This window comes from Phyllobates terribilis, unplaced genomic scaffold, assembly GCF_046119375.1.
Source record: "Phyllobates terribilis strain yellow unplaced genomic scaffold, ASM4611937v1 Scaffold_11__3_contigs__length_659146591, whole genome shotgun sequence".
NCBI classification, from domain to species: domain Eukaryota; kingdom Metazoa; phylum Chordata; class Amphibia; order Anura; family Dendrobatidae; genus Phyllobates; species Phyllobates terribilis.
In genome coordinates, this window is record NW_027362771.1 from 540,877,235 (window position 1) to 540,897,471 (window position 20,237).

General features: G+C 43.6%; 1 protein-coding gene across 1 annotated transcript in view; it reads right to left on the bottom strand.

Annotated features, from left to right (window-relative positions):
• The window catches only part of LOC141166815 (CD209 antigen-like protein A), an 82,129-nt gene extending 69,413 nt beyond the window's left edge, over positions 1 to 12,716 (bottom strand). The window contains exon 1 of the mRNA XM_073653884.1: positions 12,593 to 12,716. Within this exon, the coding sequence (XP_073509985.1) occupies positions 12,593 to 12,626 (34 nt within the window). The 5' untranslated portion in view covers positions 12,627 to 12,716. The remainder of the gene's footprint in view (positions 1 to 12,592) is intronic.
• Positions 12,717 to 20,237: the final 7,521 nt, after the last annotated feature.

Genomic DNA, 20,237 nt, shown 5'->3' on the forward strand with positions numbered 1-20,237 from the left:
AATTAAGGACGGAGGAACTTTCAATAATGGCAACACGGACCACGGTCACCCTGGTGGTATAATGGTGGTGGAGGATAAGGAAAATAACATAAAACAGCCGAAATGAAGAAGCGTATACCCATGTGTGGGTGTGAAGCCGTGCATGTTAATACACCTCCCGAAATAACACAGTGAATTTGACTTTAAGTTACTTTGCTGTCATTTGGTGGTGATGAGAAGTCTGGCCCAATCCAGCCCTGGTTTATTTTGATAAGGGTCAGCTTGTCAGCATTGTCAGTTGACAGACGAGTGCGCTTATCAGTTATAATTCCCCCAGCAGCACTAAAAATACGCTTCGATAACACGCTAGCGGCAGGGCAGGCCAGGACCTCCAAGGCGTACAGAGCGAGTTCATTCCAAGTGTCCAGCTTGAATACCCAATAATTAAAAGGCACAGAGGAATCACGGAGGATGCTGGTACGGTCAGCAAGGTACTCCCTCACGATCTTTTGAAACTTTCCACTCCTTGTGAGAATACCCCGCGCCTCAGGGCCTGTAAGCTTGGCGGGCCTCAGAAAACTGTCCCAGAATGTTGACAGTGTTCCCCTGCCTCTGCTGGATTGGAGTTGCCTCTATCTCGCTTGTACGCCTTGGTTGGTCAACAAACTGTGACCTCTGCCGCTAGCGTGTTCAGATGGGAATTTTTTTAACAGTTCTGCAGCAAGGGCCTTCTGGTACTGCCCCATTTTTGTAGACCTCTCCACCTCATGAATAAGAGAGTAAAAGTTCTCCTTGTAGTGGGGGTCTAAAAGTGTCACCAACCAGTAATGACTGTCACCCAACATTTTGACAGCGCGAGGGTCACGGTTAAGGCAGCGTAACATAAAGTCAGCTATGCGTGCCAAACTGGTAACGGGCAAGACTTCCGTGTCTTCACCAAGATGACGACTGACCATGCTCTCCTCCTCCTCCTCCTCCCCCCTGTCCTCAGGCCACCCACGCTGAACCGACGGTATGAAAGTTGTACAGGTGCTAACGTCTACAGCGCATGATACAAGCTCCTGTTCTTCCTCCAACTCCTCTCCCTCATTGTCCACCAATGCACGTTGGGATGAGATGAGGCTGGGCTGTGTGTAATCGACTGCAACGGCTTCTTGATCCATCTCATCATACTCTGGCTGCAATGCCTCCTCTTTAATCCTCTGCAGAGAGTGTTGCAAAAGATATACAAGTGGAATGCTGACGCTAATGATGGCGTCATCGCCACTCACCATCTTGGCGGACTCCTCAAAGTTTGTCAAGAAGGTACATATGTCAGACATCCAGGTCCACTCCTGAGGTCTTATGTGTGGAGTCTGACCTGAATATCGATGGCCTTGTTGCAGCTGGTACTCCACAACTGCTCTCTTCTGCTCACAAATCCTTTGCAACATGTGGAGGGTAGAGTTCCAACGTGTAGGGACATCACACACCAGTCGGTGTGACAGAAGCTGCAAACGCTGCTGCAACACAGCAAGGGCGGCGGAAGCTGTAGCCGACTGGCGAAAATGAGCTTACAGGCGGCGTACTTTGACGAGGAGATCTGGCAACTCAGGGTACGATTTAAGAAACCGCGGAACTACGAGGTTAAGCACATGAGCCAGGCATGGAACGTGTGTGATCTCGCCTTGCCTCAGAGCCGCCACCAGGTTACGGCCATTGTCACACACGACCATGCCTGGATGTAGGTTCAGCGGTCTCAGCCACAGATCTGCCTGCTCTTTCACAGCTGTCCACAACTCGCAAGCAGTGTGAGGTTTCTCACCTAAGCTTATGAGTTTCAGCACAGCCTGTTGCCGCTTGGCGGAGGCAGTACTGCAGTGCTTCCAGCTTGTAACTGATGTGGTGATATCTGAGATGAAGGCTGAACATGAAGAGGAGGAGGATGATGCACAGGAGCTGTACACTGTGGGGGCAACTCTGACTGACATAGGGCCCGCAATCCTTGGTGTGGGGAGGATCTGTTCCGTCCCAAGGTCCGACTGGGTCCCGGCTTCCACTATGTTTACCCAGTGTGCCGTCAGGGAGATGTACCGTCCCTGGCCACAAGCACTTGTCCACGTGTCCGTTGTCAGGTGGACTCTCCCGGTAACTGCGTTGTTGAGGGAACGGCAGATGTTTTGGGACACGTGCTTGTGTAGTGCGGGGATGGCGCACCAGGCAAAATAGTGTCGGCTGGGATCCGAGTACCGAGGGACGGCCACCGCCATAAGGTTGCGGAAGGATTCCATCTCCACCAGCCTAAAAGGCAGCATTTCCAACGCAAGCAGTCGTGAAATGTGCGAATTTAGGACTGTGGCCTGTGGGGCATTAGCTGCGAATTTCCGCTTTCGTTCAATGGTCTGGGATATGGACAATTGAACGCTGCGGTGGGACGTGGACGTGGACGTTGATGCTGTTTCTTGAGAAACTGCCATATAAGTGAAGACTGAGAGGAGGGGGCATCTTTGCATGCAGTATGAACATGGGATTGCCTTGCACACACATCAGGGGGTTCTATTGCACGCACAACAGCGGAAGAAGCAGTGGTGACACCCGCTGACACTGGTCGTGGACCCTGGTGTTTGCCCCACAAAGTCGGGTGCTTTGCTGCCATGTGCCTGATCATGCTGGTGGTGGTCAGGCTGGTAGTTTTGTCACCCTGGCTGATGCTGGCATGGCAGGTGGTACAAATGGCCTTTTTGGGGTTATTAGCAGAGTCCTTAAAAAAATTCCAGACTCTGGAAGACCTACAGGTTGTACTGGCAACGTCCCTCGTGTTGGTGTTACGGGGAACTGTTGCCCACTTTCTGTGTGCGGCCACCACACTGCTTCTTCCTGCCTGTTGGGGTACTCTTCCTCCCTCACCCTGTGTGCTACTGGCCTCACTCTGCATGTCCTCCTGCCTGTTGGGTCAGTTACTAGATCATCCACCACCTCCTCCTCTTCCACTTGCACACCACGATCCTCCTCCTCACTTCCTGGCAATTGTGTCTCGTCATCGTCCACCTCTTGTGACAAATTGCCAGCGTCGACTTCCTGTGGCCATGGCTGTTCAAATATTTGGGCATCGCTACATGGGATCTCCTCTTCCACCACTTCAAGCAGAGCAGGCGAGGGGCACAAATCTGGAAATGGACCAGTGAACAGCTCTTCAGAGTGTCCAAGTGTGGGATCAGTTGCTGTCTGACGACACTCGGCATGGTGGGGGGAAGGAACATCAGGGTGAGGAGGAGTATGCGGTCGAGACTCACTGCTACTAAGAGTTGACCGTGTGGAAGACAGACCAGAGGTGGTGGTGCCCAGGTAACTGGAAGTATTATCTGCTATCCAATTAATAACCTGTTCACACTGATCAGTTCGCAATACTGGTGTTGTTCTGCGCTTCCCTAGTAATTCGGTCAAGAAGTGGGAGCGAGGAGATGTGGCTGTTGGTTGTGGCACATGTTCACCTTGGCCACGGCCCCGTCCTCTGCACACACCATCACCAGAACGTCCAGTTCCACGTCCCTAGCCACGCGCCTTGCCCATTGTAAAGGAAGTAAAATAGCTTACACTCGCACTATCAATGGAAAAAGGGTAATAAAAAGTAAATTAGAACCGTGGAAGAGGAAAACCACAGTTTTATTTCTCTGGCCTACATCCGACTCTTTTAAACAATCTGAACAATCAGGGAGAAACTATTACAGTTTTTCTATACGGAAAAAATACCAAAAGCTGAATAATAAAGATTTTTTACAGTGGAACGGCAAAACCACAGTTATTGTTTACTGGGGTATACCAGAAAATTTTCAATAGATATGTTTGTGGCTGAACAGAGAGCGACACACTCAAACTGGGTTTTTTTAGGTAAAAATGGCCCAAAAGTGGATAATACAGAGGTTTGAACCATGGAACTGCAAAACCACACTTGTATTTCTCGGGCCCACACAAGACTATTTTCAACAGATATATTTGTGTCTGAACAATCAGGGGACACTACTGTTTTTCTTTACAGCAAAAAATGCAAAAAAGCAGGATAATACAGAGATTTGACCCGTGGAACTGCAAAACCAAACTTGTATTTCTCGGGCCTACACCAGACTATCTTCAACAGATATATTTGTGTCTGAACAATCTGGAGACACTACTGCTTTTCTTTACGCCAAAAAATGCAAAAAAGCAGGAAATACAGAGAATTCACACGTGAAACTGCAAAACCACAGTTCTAGTAATATGGCCTACACCAGACTATTTGCAACAGATATATTTGTGTCTGAACAATCAGGAGACACTACGGTTTTTCTTTATGGCAAAAAATGCAAAAAAGCAGGATAATACAGAGATTTGACCCATGGAACTGCAAAACCACACTTGTATTTCTCAGGCCTACACCAGACTATTTTAAACAGATATATTTGTGTCTGAACAATCAGGAGACACTACTGTTTTTCTTTCCGGCAAAAAATGCCAAAAGAAGGATAAGACAGAGATTTGACCCGTGGAACTGCAAAACCACAGTTCTAGTAATCTGGCCTACACCACACTATTTTCAACAGATATATTTGTGTCTTAACAATCAGGAGACACTACTGTTTTTCTTTACAGCAAAAAATGCAAAAAAGCAGGATAATACAGAGATTTGACCCGTGGAACTGCAAAATCACACTTGTATTTATCGGGCCTACACCAGACTATTTTCAACAGATATATTTGTGTCTGAGCAATCAGGAGACACTACTGTTTTTCTTTACGCCAAACAATGCAAAAAGCAGGATAATACAGAGATTTGACCCGTGGAACTGCAAAACCACAGTTCTAGTAATCTGGCCTACACCAGACTATTTGCAACAGATATATTTGTGTCTGAACAATCAGGAGACACTACTGTTTTTCTTAAAGGCAAAAAATGCAAAAAAGCAGGATAATACAGAGATTTGACCCATGGAACTGCAAAACCACACTTGTATTTCTCGGGCCTACACCAGACTATTTTCAACAGATATATTTGTGTCTGAACAATCAGGAGACACTACTGTTTTTCTTTAGGCCAAAAAATGCAAAAAAGCAGGATAATACAGAGATTTGACCCGTGGAACTGCAAAACCACAGTTCTAGTAATCTGGCCTACACCAGACTATTTTCAACAGATATATTTGTGTCTGAACAATCAGGAGACACTACTGTTTTTCTTTACGGCAAAAAATGCAAAAAAGCAGGATAATACAGAGATTTGACCCATGGAACTACAAAACCACAGTTCTAGTAATCTGGCCTACACCAGACTATTCTCAACAAATATATTTGTGTCTGAACAATAAGGAGACACTACTGTTTTTCTTTACAGCAAAACATGCAAAAAAGCAGGATAATACAGAGATTTGACCCGTGGAACTGCCAAACCACACTTCTATTTCTCGGGCCTACACCAGACTATTTTCAACAGATATATTTGTGTGAACAATCAGGAGACACTACTGTTTTTCTTTATGGCAAAAAATGCAAAAAAGCAGGATAATACAGAGATTTGACCCATGGAACTGCAAAACCACACTGGTATTTCTCGGGCCTACACCAGACTATTTTCAACAGATGTATTTGTGTCTGAACAATCAGGAGACACTACTGTTTTTCTTTATGCCAAAAAGTGCAAAAAAGCAGGATAATACAGAGATTTGACCCCTGGAACTGCAAAACCACATTTCTAGTAATCTGGCCTACACCAGACTATTTGCAACAGATATATTTGTGTCTGAACAATCAGGAGACACTACTGTTTTTCTTTACGGCAAAAATGCAAAAAAGCAGGATAATACAGAGATTTGACCCGTGGAACTGCAAAACCACACTTGTATTTCTCGGGCCTACACCAGACTATTTTCAACAGATATATTTGTGTCTGAACAATCAGGAGACACTACTGTTTTTCTTTACGCCAAAAAATGCAAAAAAGCAGGATAATATAGAGATTTGACCCGTGGAAATGCAAAACCACAGTTCTAGTAATCTGGCCTACACCAGACTATTTGCAACAGATATATTTGTGTCTGAACAATCAGGAGACACTACTGTTTTTCTTTACGGCAAAAAATGCAAAAAAGCAGGATAATACAGAGATTTGACCCATGGAACTGCAAAACCACACTTGTGTTTCTCGGGCCTACACCAGACTATTTTCAACAGATATATTTGTGTCTGAACAATCAGGAGACACTACTGTTTTTCTTTACGCCAAAAAATGCAAAAAAGCAGGATAATACAGAGATTTGACCCGTGGAACTGCAAAACCACAGTTCTAGTAATCTGGCCTACACCAGACTATTTGCAACAGATATATTTGTGTCTGAACAATCAGGAGACACTACTGTTTTTCTTTCCGGCAAAAAATGCCTAAAGAAGGATAATACAGAGATTTGACCCGTGGAACTGCAAAACCACACTTGTATTTCTTGGGCCTACACCAGACTATTTTCAACAGATATATTTGTGCCTGAGCAATCAGGAGACACTACTGTTTTCCTTTATGGCAAAAAATGTAAAAAAGCAGGATAATACAGAGATTTGACCCGTGTAACTGCCAAACCACACTTGTATTTCTCGGGCCTACACCAGACTATTTTCAACAGATATATTTGTGTCTGAACAATCAGGAGACACTACTGTTTTTCTTTACAGCAAAAAATGCAGAAAAGCAGGATAATACAGAGATTTGACCCATGGAACTGCAAAATCCACACTAGTATTTCTCGCGCCTACACCAGACTATTTTCAACAGATATATTTGTGTCTGAACAATCAGGAGACACTACTGTTTTCTTTACGGCAAAAAATGCAAAAAAGCAGGATAATACAGAGATTTGACCCATGGAACTACAAAACCACAGTTCTAGTAATCTGGCCTACACCAGACTATTTTCAACAGATATATTTGTGTCTGAACAATCAGGAGACACTACTGTTTTTCGTTACGCCAAAAAATGCAAAAAAGCAGGATAATACAGAGATTTGACCCGTGGAACTGCAAAACCACAGTTCTAGTAATCTGGCCTACACCAGACTATTTGCAACAGATATATTTGTGTCTGAACAATCAGGAGACACTACTGTTTTTCTTTCCGGCAAAAAATGCCTAAAGAAGGATAATACAGAGATTTGACCCGTGGAACTGCAAAACCACACTTGTATTTCTTGGGCCTACACCAGACTATTTTCAACAGATATATTTGTGCCTGAGCAATCAGGAGACACTACTGTTTTCCTTTATGGCAAAAAATGTAAAAAAGCAGGATAATACAGAGATTTGACCCGTGTAACTGCCAAACCACACTTGTATTTCTCGGGCCTACACCAGACTATTTTCAACAGATATATTTGTGTCTGAACAATCAGGAGACACTACTGTTTTTCTTTACAGCAAAAAATGCAGAAAAGCAGGATAATACAGAGATTTGACCCATGGAACTGCAAAATCCACACTAGTATTTCTCGCGCCTACACCAGACTATTTTCAACAGATATATTTGTGTCTGAACAATCAGGAGACACTACTGTTTTCTTTACGGCAAAAAATGCAAAAAAGCAGGATAATACAGAGATTTGACCCATGGAACTACAAAACCACAGTTCTAGTAATCTGGCCTACACCAGACTATTTTCAACAGATATATTTGTGTCTGAACAATCAGGAGACACTACAGTTTTTCGTTACGCCAAAAAATGCAAAAAAGCAGGATAATACAGAGATTTGACCCGTGGAACTGCAAAACCACAGTTCTAGTAATCTGGCCTACACCAGACTATTTGCAACAGATATATTTGTGTCTGAACAATCAGGAGACACTACTGTTTTTCTTTACAGCAAAAATGCAAAAAAGCAGGATAATACAGAGATTTGACCCGTGGAACTGCAAAACCACACTTGTATTTCTCGGGCCTACACCAGACTATTTTCAACAGATATATTTGTGTCTGAACAATCAGGAGACACTACTGTTTTTCTTTACGCCAAAAAATGCAAAAAAGCAGGATAATACAGAGATTTGACCCGTGGAACTGCAAAACCACAGTTCTAGTAATCTGGCCTACACCAGACTATTTGCAACAGATATATTTGTGTCTGAACAATCAGGAGACACTACTGTTTTTCTTTCCGGCAAAAAATGCCTAAAGAAGGATAATACAGAGATTTGACCCGTGGAACTGCAAAACCACACTTGTATTTCTTGGGCCTACACCAGACTATTTTCAACAGATATATTTGTGCCTGAGCAATCAGGAGACACTACTGTTTTTCTTTATGGCAAAAAATGCAAAATAGCAGGATAATACAGAGATTTGACCCATGGAACTGCAAAACCACACTTGTATTTCTCGGGCCTACACCAGACTATTTTCAACAGATATATTTGTGTCTGAACAATCAGGAGACACTACTGTTTTTCTTTACGCCAAAAAATGCCAAAAGAAGGATAAGACAGAGATTTGACCCGTGGAACTGCAAAACCACAGTTCTAGTAATCTGGCCTACACCAGACTATTTTCAACATATATATTTGTGTCGGAACAATCAGGAGACACTACTGTTTTTCTTTACGGCAAAAAATGCAAAAAAAGCAGGATAATACAGAGATTTGACCCGTGGAACTGCAAAATCACACTTGTATTTCTCGGGCCTACACCAGACTATTTTCAACAGATATATTTGTGTCTGAGCAATCAGGAGACACTACTGTTTTTCTTTACGCCAAAAAATGCAAAAAAGCAGGATAATACAGAGATTTGACCCGTGGAACTGCAAAACCACAGTTCTAGTAATTTGGCCTACACCAGACTATTTGCAACAGATATATTTGTGTCTGAACAATCTGGAGACACTACTGTTTTTCTTTACGGCAAAAAAGCAGGATAATACAGAGATTTGACCCATGGAACTGCAAAACCACACTTGTATTTCTCGGGCCTACACCAGACTATTTTCAACAGATATATTTGTGTCTGAACAATCAGGAGACACTACTGTTTTTCTTTACGCCAAAAAATGCAAAAAAGCAGGATAATACAGAGATTTGACCCGTGGAACTGCAAAACCACAGTTTTAGTAATCTGGCCTACACCAGACTATTTGCAACAGATATATTTGTGTCTGAACAATCAGGAGACACTACTGTTTTTCTTTCCGGCAAAAAATGCTAAAAGAAGGATAATACAGAGATTTGACCCGTGGAACTGCAAAACCACACTTGTATTTCTCGGGCCTACACCAGACTATTTTCAACAGATATATTTGTGCCTGAGCAATCAGGAGACACTACTGTTTTTCTTTATGGCAAAAAAATGCAAAAAAGCAGGATAATACAGAGATTTGACCCGTGTAACTGCCAAACCACACTTGCATTTCTCGGGCCTACACCAGACTATTTTCAACAGATATATTTGTGTCTGAACAATCAGGAGACACTACTGTTTTTCTTTTCGGCAAAAAATGCAGAAAAGCAGGATAATACAGAGATTTGACCCATGGAACTGTAAAATCCACACTTGTATTTCTCGCGCCTACACCAGACTATTTTCAACAGATATATTTGTGTCTGAACAATCAGGAGACACTACTGTTTTTCTTTACGGCAAAAAATGCAAAAAAGCAGGATAATACAGAGATTTGACCCATGGAACTACAAAACCACAGTTCTAGTAATCTGGCCTACACCAGACTATTTTCAACAGATATATTTGTGTCTGAACAATAAGGAGACACTACTGTTTTTCTTTACAGCAAAACATGCAAAAAAGCAGGATAATACAGAGATTTGACCCGTGGAACTGCCAAACCACACTTCTATTTCTCGGGCCTACACCAGACTATTTTCAACAGATATATTTGTGTCTGAACAATCAGGAGACACTACTGTTTTTCTTTATGGCAAAAAATGCAAAAAAGCAGGATAATACAGAGATTTGACCCGTGGAACTGCAAAACCACACTTGTATTTCTCTGGCCTACACAAGACTATTTTCAACAGATATATTTGTGTCCGAACAATCAGGAGACACTACTGTTTTTCTTTATGGCAAAAAATGCAAAAAAGCAGGATAATACAGAGATTTGACCCATGGAACTACAAAACCACAGTTCTAGTAATCTGGCCTACACCAGACTATTTTCAACAGATATATTTGTGTCTGAAAAATCAGGAGACACTACTGTCTTTCTTTATGGCAAAAAATGCAAAAAAGCAGGATAATACAGAGATTTGACCCGTGGAACTGCAAAACCACACTTGTATTTCTCGGGCGTACACCAGACTATTTTCAACAGATATATTTGTGTCTGAACAATCAGGAGACACTACTGTTTTTCTTTACGCCAAAAAATGCAAAAAAGCAGGATAATACATAATTTGACCCGTGGAACTGCAAAACTACAGTTCTAGTAATCTGGCCTACACCAGACTATTTTCAACAGATATATTTGTGTCTGAACAATCAGGAGACACTACTGTTTTTCTTTACAGCAAAAAATGCAAACAAGCAGGATAATACAGAGATTTGACCCGTGGAACTGCAAAACCACACTTCTATTTCTTGGGCCTACACCAGACTATTTTCAACAGATATATTTGTGTCTGAACAATCAGGAGACACTACTGTTTTTCTTTATGGCAAAAAATGCAAAAAAGCAGGATAATACAGAGATTTGACCCATGGAACTACAAAACCACAGTTCTAGTAATCTGGCCTACACCAGACTATTTTCAACAGATATATTTGTGTCTGAACAATAAGGAGACACTACTGTTTTTCTTTACAGCAAAAAATGCAAAAAAGCAGGATAATACAGAGATTTGACCCGTGGAACTGCAAAGCTACACTTGTATTTCTCGGGCCTACACCAGACTATTTTCAACAGATATATTTGTGTCTGAACAATCAGGAGACACTACTGTTTTTATTTACGGCAAAAAATGCAAAAAAGCAGGATAATACAGAGATTTGACCCGTGGAACTGCAAAACAACACTTGTATTTCTCGGTCCTACACCAGACTATTTTCAACAGATATATTTGTGTCTGAACAATCAGGAGGCACTTATTTTTTTTTTACGGCAAAAAATGCCAAAAGCAGGATAATAGAGATTTTTTTACCGTGGAACAGCGAAACCACAGATATAATTTACTGGTGTATATCAGACTTTTTTAAATATATATATTTGCGGCTGAACAGTGAGCGACACACTCAAATTGTTTTTTTTTTAGATACAAACGGCCCAAAAGTGGATAATACAGAGGTTTGAACCGTGGAACTGCAAAACCACACTTCTGTTTCTCTAGCCTACACCAGACTATTTTCAACAGATATATTTGTGTCTGAAAAATCAGAGACACACCTTTTTTTTTGGGGGGGACACCAAAAGGTTAATAAGACTGGTATTTGTACAGTGTGAAGGAGGAAAAAAAAGAGGATTTAGATGAAAAAAAAAGGATTTTTCCTGGCCCCCGAGACCTGGAGCTAAGTCCAGCAATTTCAGCAACAGGAGCACACAGGACTGTAATGCAGCGTTTGCTGGTATAACCACTGCGTCTCCTATACAGCCTGCCTGCCTGCCTGCCTGATATCTGGGATGGATATTACTCCTGAGAAGGACTGTTTGTTTGATCTGGCAGCCTTTACAGACCCTAGACTACCTATTTTGCAGTATAAATCTCTCTCTAGCTCAGCAGCATTCTCCCTACACCGTCTGCTACGGAGCGACTGTGTCCAAGATGGCGGCGCCCGGTTTTAAATACTCGAGGTGACGCTGTGCGGCCAGCCAATCACTGTAATGCCCACAAACAACATGGCTGCGGCATTACAGTGACTGGCTGGCAATCCCTGCATGTTCATTGGCTCTGTAAAGAGCGCCAAACATGCAGGGCGGAGACCCGAGCTCCCGCCCGAGTAACCCGGAAATGCTCGGTGCTCGCCGAACATCCCGAGTAGCGTGATGCTCGGGCGAGTACCGAGCAGTGTCGAGCATGCTCGCTCAACACTAATGAATACATTTATGAAAAATTTGAAAGTGTTTGAAGACATTGTATCCAGGAATATCTCAACTATATCTAGTATTTACAGGGTTTATTTTATTATTTTATCTCAATTCAGAAACTCTGAAAATCATTTCAGATCTTATCACCTTCAGACTAATATGAGTAAGGGTAAGAAAAATAAGAAGTTTCCTGCCATCTCTGGAAATCATGAAACAGTTTACACATAGAAACTATGAACTTGAGTAACTTTATTCTGTACATACAATATATTGCTTGTACTGTTCCTAAGGGATAACCTGTATTATACAATATTGTCCATTGTTTCCAACTAGCAGAATTATGAATGCTGCTCTGGAATGCAATATACCCTTTATACATAAGTATACATAAGCAGTAAAGTGGTGATCACAGATGTAAGTCAGGCTAGAGACATTTATACCATTGAAAGCGAGAATTAAGTTTGTGCAATATTGAGTATAAATAGGTTAAAGAGGTTTTTACATAAATGAGAGTCATATTTCCTTCAGAGAACATCTCTACTAAATTCAAGACATTTTCTTACACAAAATTAGTCCAAGCTCAGTATAATTTACCTTTCATTCTTTTATGATCTTCAACTTTTTTCATTTTGGTTCTTTTCAATGTAAAGTTGTAAGATATGTAGTTCTATGCTGTCGCTTAGCAATGTCATTCCATGTTCTGGTCACTAGAAACGTCAGCATGTTACATATATATATATAGACATTTATTACCTAATGGGAAACCACAAAGGGGAAGGGAGTTTCTATCCAAACTTCCTAAAATTATTCCATAGAGTTAACAAAGCTTTAAAATATGAAATTAAGTTACAGAGAGTTAACTTAAACACTTGAGCTGACGTAGTTTGGTTTTCGCTACAATAACCAGAAGAGTGCGCAAGAATGCAGATCATAACGTTTTTCTTTTGATTTTTTCCAGGCTGCTGTGGAGATAACCAATGAAGAAATTACTGGTGCCTTATGGGTTACATTTTTTAGCACTCAGCTGGGCTGTTTATTTTGGTCAACCCTCTCTCTGGGCATGTACTTTCATCCCACTTAAAAGGAGCCGTGATGGGTATGACTATGAACGCCCATCGTATTGATCAATGTTTCTTATCCCAGAAATGCTACTCCAGCCTCTGACTGGAGTAACATTTCTGGTGAAACGTATCTGCATGATTTTTAGTGCATTTTCTTACAGGACGTCCTTCGTTAAGACTGGCATATGAGACGTCAATCTTAATAAATCAGAGCCATTGTCTTTTCTTATGTTCAGCTAAAAAGCATTTTTAAAAAAGCTGATGACAAGAGGCACAGGTAAGTGGACAAACAATTGCTACTACCATCATGAATGCTTCATCTGTGGAGGAGAAAACCTAATTTGTAGATGATTAAAAAAGGCTACTTAGTCTTTTCAAGAGCCGTCTGGAGCCCCTTCAAAAGGGGTGATAACTAGCAAACGAGACATTATGAGAACACTTTTTCCCAAACGTTAGCGTCTTCATTTGCCAACTGATTTGAATATTGGGCCTAAATGACATCATTATAGGCAGCACCTCCCTTTAAACAAGCACCAATCAACATTTAGCACGATCGATCCCCACTTATTGTGGGCATAAATCTGACCATGCAATCAGACCTTTAGGAAATATTATCTAAGAATCTAGATTCTAGAGATTTTTTTAGAAATATCCCCTTAGTTAGAAATGCACCCAGACAGTAAAAATACCTTAAATGGGAACTGTACTTTCAAAAAAAATTCCTGAAATCCTTCGTATGAGTGAATATAAGAAACTTTGTGAGAAAAATTTGCTTCTTTCTCCACTTATGAGCCACTTCTTCACCCCCTCCCTGCCTCTTGAACTCATTATCCACTCTTAAAAAAAACCCTCAGCTCTAACTTATTCAACACAAGCACATGCACAGTGAGGTATAGGCTGCAGAATATATTGAGTTCTATGGAGAGGGGAGGGAGAAGTAGGAGTGAGGAACAGAATGAGGTACTCACATATGCAAACAAACAGATCAGTGCTGAAATTCCTCTAAAGCTGTGTGCCCACTATGCGTTTTTTAAGCGTTTCTGCAGTGGCAATTCCGCTGCAGAAACGCTTAAAAAACGCTTGGTAGAAGGCCTGCCATGTTCCCCAATGATAATCCGCATGTGCTGTGCACATGCTGCGGAAATTTCTGCTGCGGATTATCATTGCGGAAAAATACGCAGCACTACCAATTATTTTGCGGAAGTGCTGTGTTTTCGCCGCCATTGACTTGCATTGGAACGCATGGAATCCGCATCACTGGATCTGTACATGCGGAATCCATGCGTTTCAATGGTACCCGGGTTTGGAGAAGAGGAGATTCTCCTCCGGACCCGGGTACCATAGAACCTGTAAAAAAAAGAATAAAATAAAATATAAATATTATACTTACCTTCTGATGGCCCCAAGTTCTTTGTCCTGGCTTGCCGGCAGATCGCGGTAGACTAAAAGGACCTGCGGTGACGTCATTTAGTCATGTGACGGGTCACGCAACCACTGATGTCGGCAGGTCCTTTAGTCTACCGTGAGTTGCCGGCAAGCCAAGACAAGGACACTGGGGGCCATCAGAAGGTAAGTATAATATTTATTTTTTATTTTTTACCATTCTTTTGGTCACACTATATAAATCCATGCCGGTTGCATGGATTTATATTGTGTGACCAAGTTGTCAAGCACTTTCCAAGTGATGCTAAAATTGCTTGGAAAGCGCTTGACAACCCGCATGCGGAAATGCATGTGAAGAAAGCTTCAATTCTGCTTGTCCCTGGCAGGAAAAACGCATGTACAATCCGCATGTACAATATGCATGTACAATCCGCATGCGTTTTTTCTGCCAGGGAGATGCAGAAACGCTCAGGAAAAATCTGGAGCATTTCTGCATCGTGGGCACATAGCCTAACAATTAGTTTATCTCATCCCAGAGGTGGATTCACAGCTACACTGCTCAGTATGGCAGTACAAATTCTTACCGCTGTCTGAATAAAACTAAAGGAACAAAAAAGCTGAATCGCTGTTTCTGTATGTTTAGTGTATGTGATACATGATAGCAGCAAGTCTCCTCCCTCTAGCTCAGACACAATTGAGGATAAAAAAAAGAACCTGCAAAGGGGAAAACTGTTGAAAAATGCAAGATGCAGGTTAGAAGTCATATGGTCAGAAATCGTTTTTATTATTCATCTACACTCATATGATTGCTTAGTTGGAAAAGTTACTTGGAAGTATAGTTCTCCTTTTTATTAGTTTCTATTCACAAAAAGGTCTGACGGACAAATTCTTTGGCCAAGTTCAATTACAATTATATTGAATTGTTGGTCCTTTTGATTCCCCCTGCCCATTTATTAATTTTAGATTTCATCCTTTGGGTTTTGTGTCCTAAAAAGGAATAAAATTAATTTAGATCAATCCATAATTTGTCATTCCCTGACAAAATAGTATCACACAAAAACCTAATGCACTTGCTAATCATACATATTTTTATTATGCATTAATTTGTAATTATATAGGAAATTCAGATTTAAAAATAATATTTTAGGCTCCTTCCATTAAATCCAAAAATGTTTAATTTCTTAAAATTACAGTTTGATGGTAAATGTATTCTTTGACAGATAATAGTAATTATTATTAATTTTATTTATATAGCACCAACATATTCCATAGCACTTTACAAATCAGTATCACGCCAGTGACTCGCACAATTAGTGGGCGCCATCATATTCACTGCATTTTCCGCTCTGCTCCTCCCCATGTCAGGCCATTATACTAAATTGCCTCTAGCAGCACTCACAGTTCTGCGGTATCTTCCTGCTGTCACCACCTAGCTATAGGGAGGTGACACCAGACTCTACAGGAATTTAACCCCCTCTGTCCTGCAGAATTTTCCTTCCCTGGCCTATCCCCTTCCAGGAAGGGATATATTAGGAAGCTTCTCCCTCCACACCTCACCTGAACTGCAGTTAGTTTCCAGTTTACTGTCTAGGTGCATTCATGTTTTGACTCTCCAGTTACTGACCTGGCTTGTTTACCCATTTTGTCTGATGTCTCCGCTCCTGATCCCGGATCCTTAATTTGAACCTGTGCAGCCTGCCCCGACCTCGGACTGTCTGACTATGTCTCTGTCTTCATCTTCTGTGCCTTGCATTCCTGTCTTGACCCACAGTTCAGCTGCTGCAGGTCCGAGCACTGTTCTGGAGTGGCACCTGGTGACTACCCTAACAGTCAAGCCTATCATCACCATCAAAGGCTGTAGTGAAGACCAGATAGTTAATTAGTCACACCCCTCCAGGGTAAGCCCGACCAGTGGAGCAGTGGGTCCACACCCACCATCGTTACAATCAGAGAGGACTTGTACAAAATAAGAAATTATAGAGTAACACATAATTCAACAAATACCAAGAGGAGTGAAGGCCCTTCTTGCAAGCGTACAATCTATAAAGAAATAAGGGGACATAAAATATAAAAATAAAGTGCTTGTAGTGTAATGTCCAGCAATTAGTACAATGAATAGGGGGATTCGAATAACGCCGCATGAACCTGTTACCAGCAAGAATAAGTACAGTTTCAAAGTGCTACTGAGTAGATGGAGGGTGAGGATACAGATGATAGGAGAAACCAGATTCTGAGGACAAGTTAGGAAGGGAGAATATGGAATAGATTAATTAGGTGAGGTTATAGGGCAGTCTAAAGAAATGTATTTTTAGAGCAGTGTGTACAAGAGAAGTCTTGGAAATGGGAGTGGGAGGTTCGGATTATAGAGTAGGTCAGTCTTAGGTTAACAATGGAATGGAGAGAATGGGTAGGTTGGTAGACAGAGATGGGAGAGAAGTGCTTAACTGTGGAGTGCTTTGTGGATGCTGTGATAAGTTTATGATGTATTCTGTAGCTGGTTGGTAACCAGTGCATTGATTGGCACAAGGTGGAGGCATCAGTGTAGCGGCTGGACAGATATATGACACTGGCTGCTGTATTTAGGATAGATTGGAGAGAGGAGAGTGTTCAAGAGATGTTTTTAAGGTGCAGGTAATCTGAATTAGACATAGAGAGTAAAGGAAAGATCAGAATCAAATATATTCCAAAGACAGTGAGTGTGCTGTATGAGAGTTGTTATGCTTCTAGATGGCACAAGTGGTTCGTGGACCCACTGTACCTGTTACGATACTGGCATAGTACTGTTGGAATCCAGTGGCCGAAGGAGCACAAGCAGGAACAACAAGTGGTAGTAGAAGTGTCATGGTACATCGTTTTCCCTGTCCTGCATTTCTGTATAAAATGTCATGATGTGATGTAAATACCCATGCTCTTTCCCAGATCTTTGTTCCTCAACCATAATTTAACTTGGGCTTGTGTCAACACCGCTAGAGGACTCCCCATTGTTCTCTTAAGCAGGGGGAGAACTCACAGTACACATCTTTATAGACACATCGGAGCCATGCCATGGACGAAACCATCGACTAGGAGGGGGGAAACCTCTCCTCCCCTACCCTTGGGCTGTTCCCGGTAGCCCAAGACAATGGACTTATGCGTGACCAGTGTTGTGTTGGGAGATCTCTGGAGGAAGAAGTGTGGGGGCTCTTAGCTGCGGCAAGGCCTCACGCCAGTCGGTGATTGTGGACTTATTATGAACCTTAGGAATAACATGGATTTTTGATTTGGTATGCTGCCTGCCTTAATAAATCCCGCTGGAGCGTTCTTAGTCCGGTGGTCTCTTCTTGCTCTGCCGCATACCCCGTCACAAACTGGTTGGCAGCGGTGGGATCAGAGCAGAAGGAATGGAGGACAACGGCCCATCAACTGCTGGAACCAGAGCCTCAGAGTACAAGAACTGGACTGTGGTGAGCTTACAAACAAAGGCCCGTGACCTGGGGGTCAGCTACAAGGGACTCTCAAAGGAGCAGCTAACTGAGGCTTTGGAAGGAGTTCGCCTGCAAGAGGACGCTGAGGAAGCACCTCCACGGTCAATGGAGGAAAGGCGACAGGCAGAGGTAAATATCCAAAAAAGTCAGTGGGCTGTGTGGTACGAGGAGGAGATGGCAATGATGGGAGAGGAGGTCTCCATAGACTATAAGATGGAGGTCATGCGATGAGCTAAGGAGATGGCATTGCTGGAGAGGCAGATAGCTTTGGAAGCAGCTAGAAGCTCCAGACAGACTGTAACCCCAGCACCCACCATGAGGGAACTCCTCAGAGAGTCCCGCAAAGATTTCAAGCCGTTCCAGGAGGCTGCAGGTGACATTGAGGGCTTCTTCCAGGACTTTGAGCTTCAGTGTCGATTAATGGAAGTCCCAGAAAGGGAGCGAGTCTGACATCTGGTGGGGCTCTTAGAGAGTGGAGCTGCCGCAGCCTATAGAGCTATGGACCCTCGGGGGGACTGTGAGTATGCAGACATTAAACGGACTATTCTGGAACACTACGCTGTGACCCCAGACACTTATAGGACCCAGTTTCGTACATTGGCCTGTGATGAGGAGGTGTCCTTCAAGATGTATGCCCACAGACTCAAACAGATATGCCATCGCTGACTGGAGGGAGGAGGCCTTAACTTGGGGGGCCTTCCTCCAGGTCATCTTGAAAGAGCAGTTTTACTTCAAGTGTCCCGCTGAGATCCGAGAATGGGTGCGTGAAAGGAGGCCAGCCACGGTGGAGGAAGCTGCAGCTCTAGCGGATGAGGCTCTCACCATCAAGCCTCAATGGAAAAAATTACTGCTCAGTGAGAAAAAAACTACCAGCCCCCTGACGATGGCGGCCCCTGGTCCTTCGGCCTCCCATACTCACCATCCCAATAGACCATCCACTCATGGTGACTTTCGTGTGACTGTGCCTCACATTACTCCTGCTCCGCCTTCGGGACTATGACGTGGAGGAAGAGTCCCAGAGCGCAGATGTTATAGATGTGGGCAGCCTGGGCATCTGCAATTCCAATGTCCAGGTGTTCGGAGGCAGGACAGCTACAGACCGCCTTTGCCAGTTCATTATCTACAGGCACCCTCACCAAGAGAAGAGCTGGATTCAGTCCCTGACGACTTGCCAAGTGACTCTGTAGCACCCTGAGGATTCGGCTGCTACAGGGGTATTGCACCTCAACCCAGAGGTGTGATATTCCACTCCCGGGCAAGGATGGAGAGTGGAACTGAGCTCGGTAGGCTGCATGCACTACACACATCCCATTTCCGAGGAACAGGCCGACGGTACTCCCACTTAGAAATGTGCAGGTACGACCGAGTCTGTTCCTGGCTGGAGTGGGAGGGGGGTGGTACATCCCATGTAGTGTAGGGGCAGATAGGGGGAGCAGCCTGGGTAAAGATAGGAGCTCATTGGGTGCTGGTCACCTGAGCTCACACATAGAGGGTGTATATAAAGTGGGCACCAACTAGAATCAGGGTCAGTCAGTTGCAGAGAACAAGTCAGGAGCAGAGGAGAGAAGAAAGACCAAGACCCAGAGTGAGAGAGGAGAAAAGAGAAAGACCCAGAGCACAGAAGAGAAGGGACCCAAGAACCCAAATCAGAGCACCGGGTGAGGAGTCAGCATCAGGGTACCGGAACCCAAGCTGGTGGGGGTAAAAACAATCCCCAGCCAGAGACCGGAGACCGTGGGCAGTGTCTGTCACGGTCACCCACCACATTCACCCCGAAGGCACACCACATGAAGGGTCAGGGAACCCAGGGCCAAGGGTGTCCCAACAGAAGGCCCGAGGGAGCTGGACCTAGGTGGATCACTGGTGGGGACGGCTGAAGAAAGGACAGAGGGAGAGCTCAGGGCCACGCTCCGGACTTGTTTGGGGGTTGGCTGGATCCAGGACCTGGTGGACGCAGCACGGCTCGGGTGGTCACTAGCAGCTGGAGTGACCAGTACAACATCTGCAGTAAGTAAACACCCTTAACTGCACAACCCGACTCTGTCTTCACTGCCGTCTGCACTACACCACCACAACCCCCATCCTCTGCGCCTGTCCCCTCTGAGGCTATACCCCTCCCGTTGGGGGTTATCTCACCAAGCTGCGCACCCACCATCAGCCTCAGCGGACCCTGCTGCAGCGGCGGCCACAGTGACCGCATCACAACGGGTGGCGTAGTCGACACAAAAGAACTTTAGTAACATCTGTAGAACTGCCACATCACACTGAGCTTGACGCCCTGGGCACGGGACCGGGTCACAGCCGCTCGGAGACTACAACCCCCCATCTGAT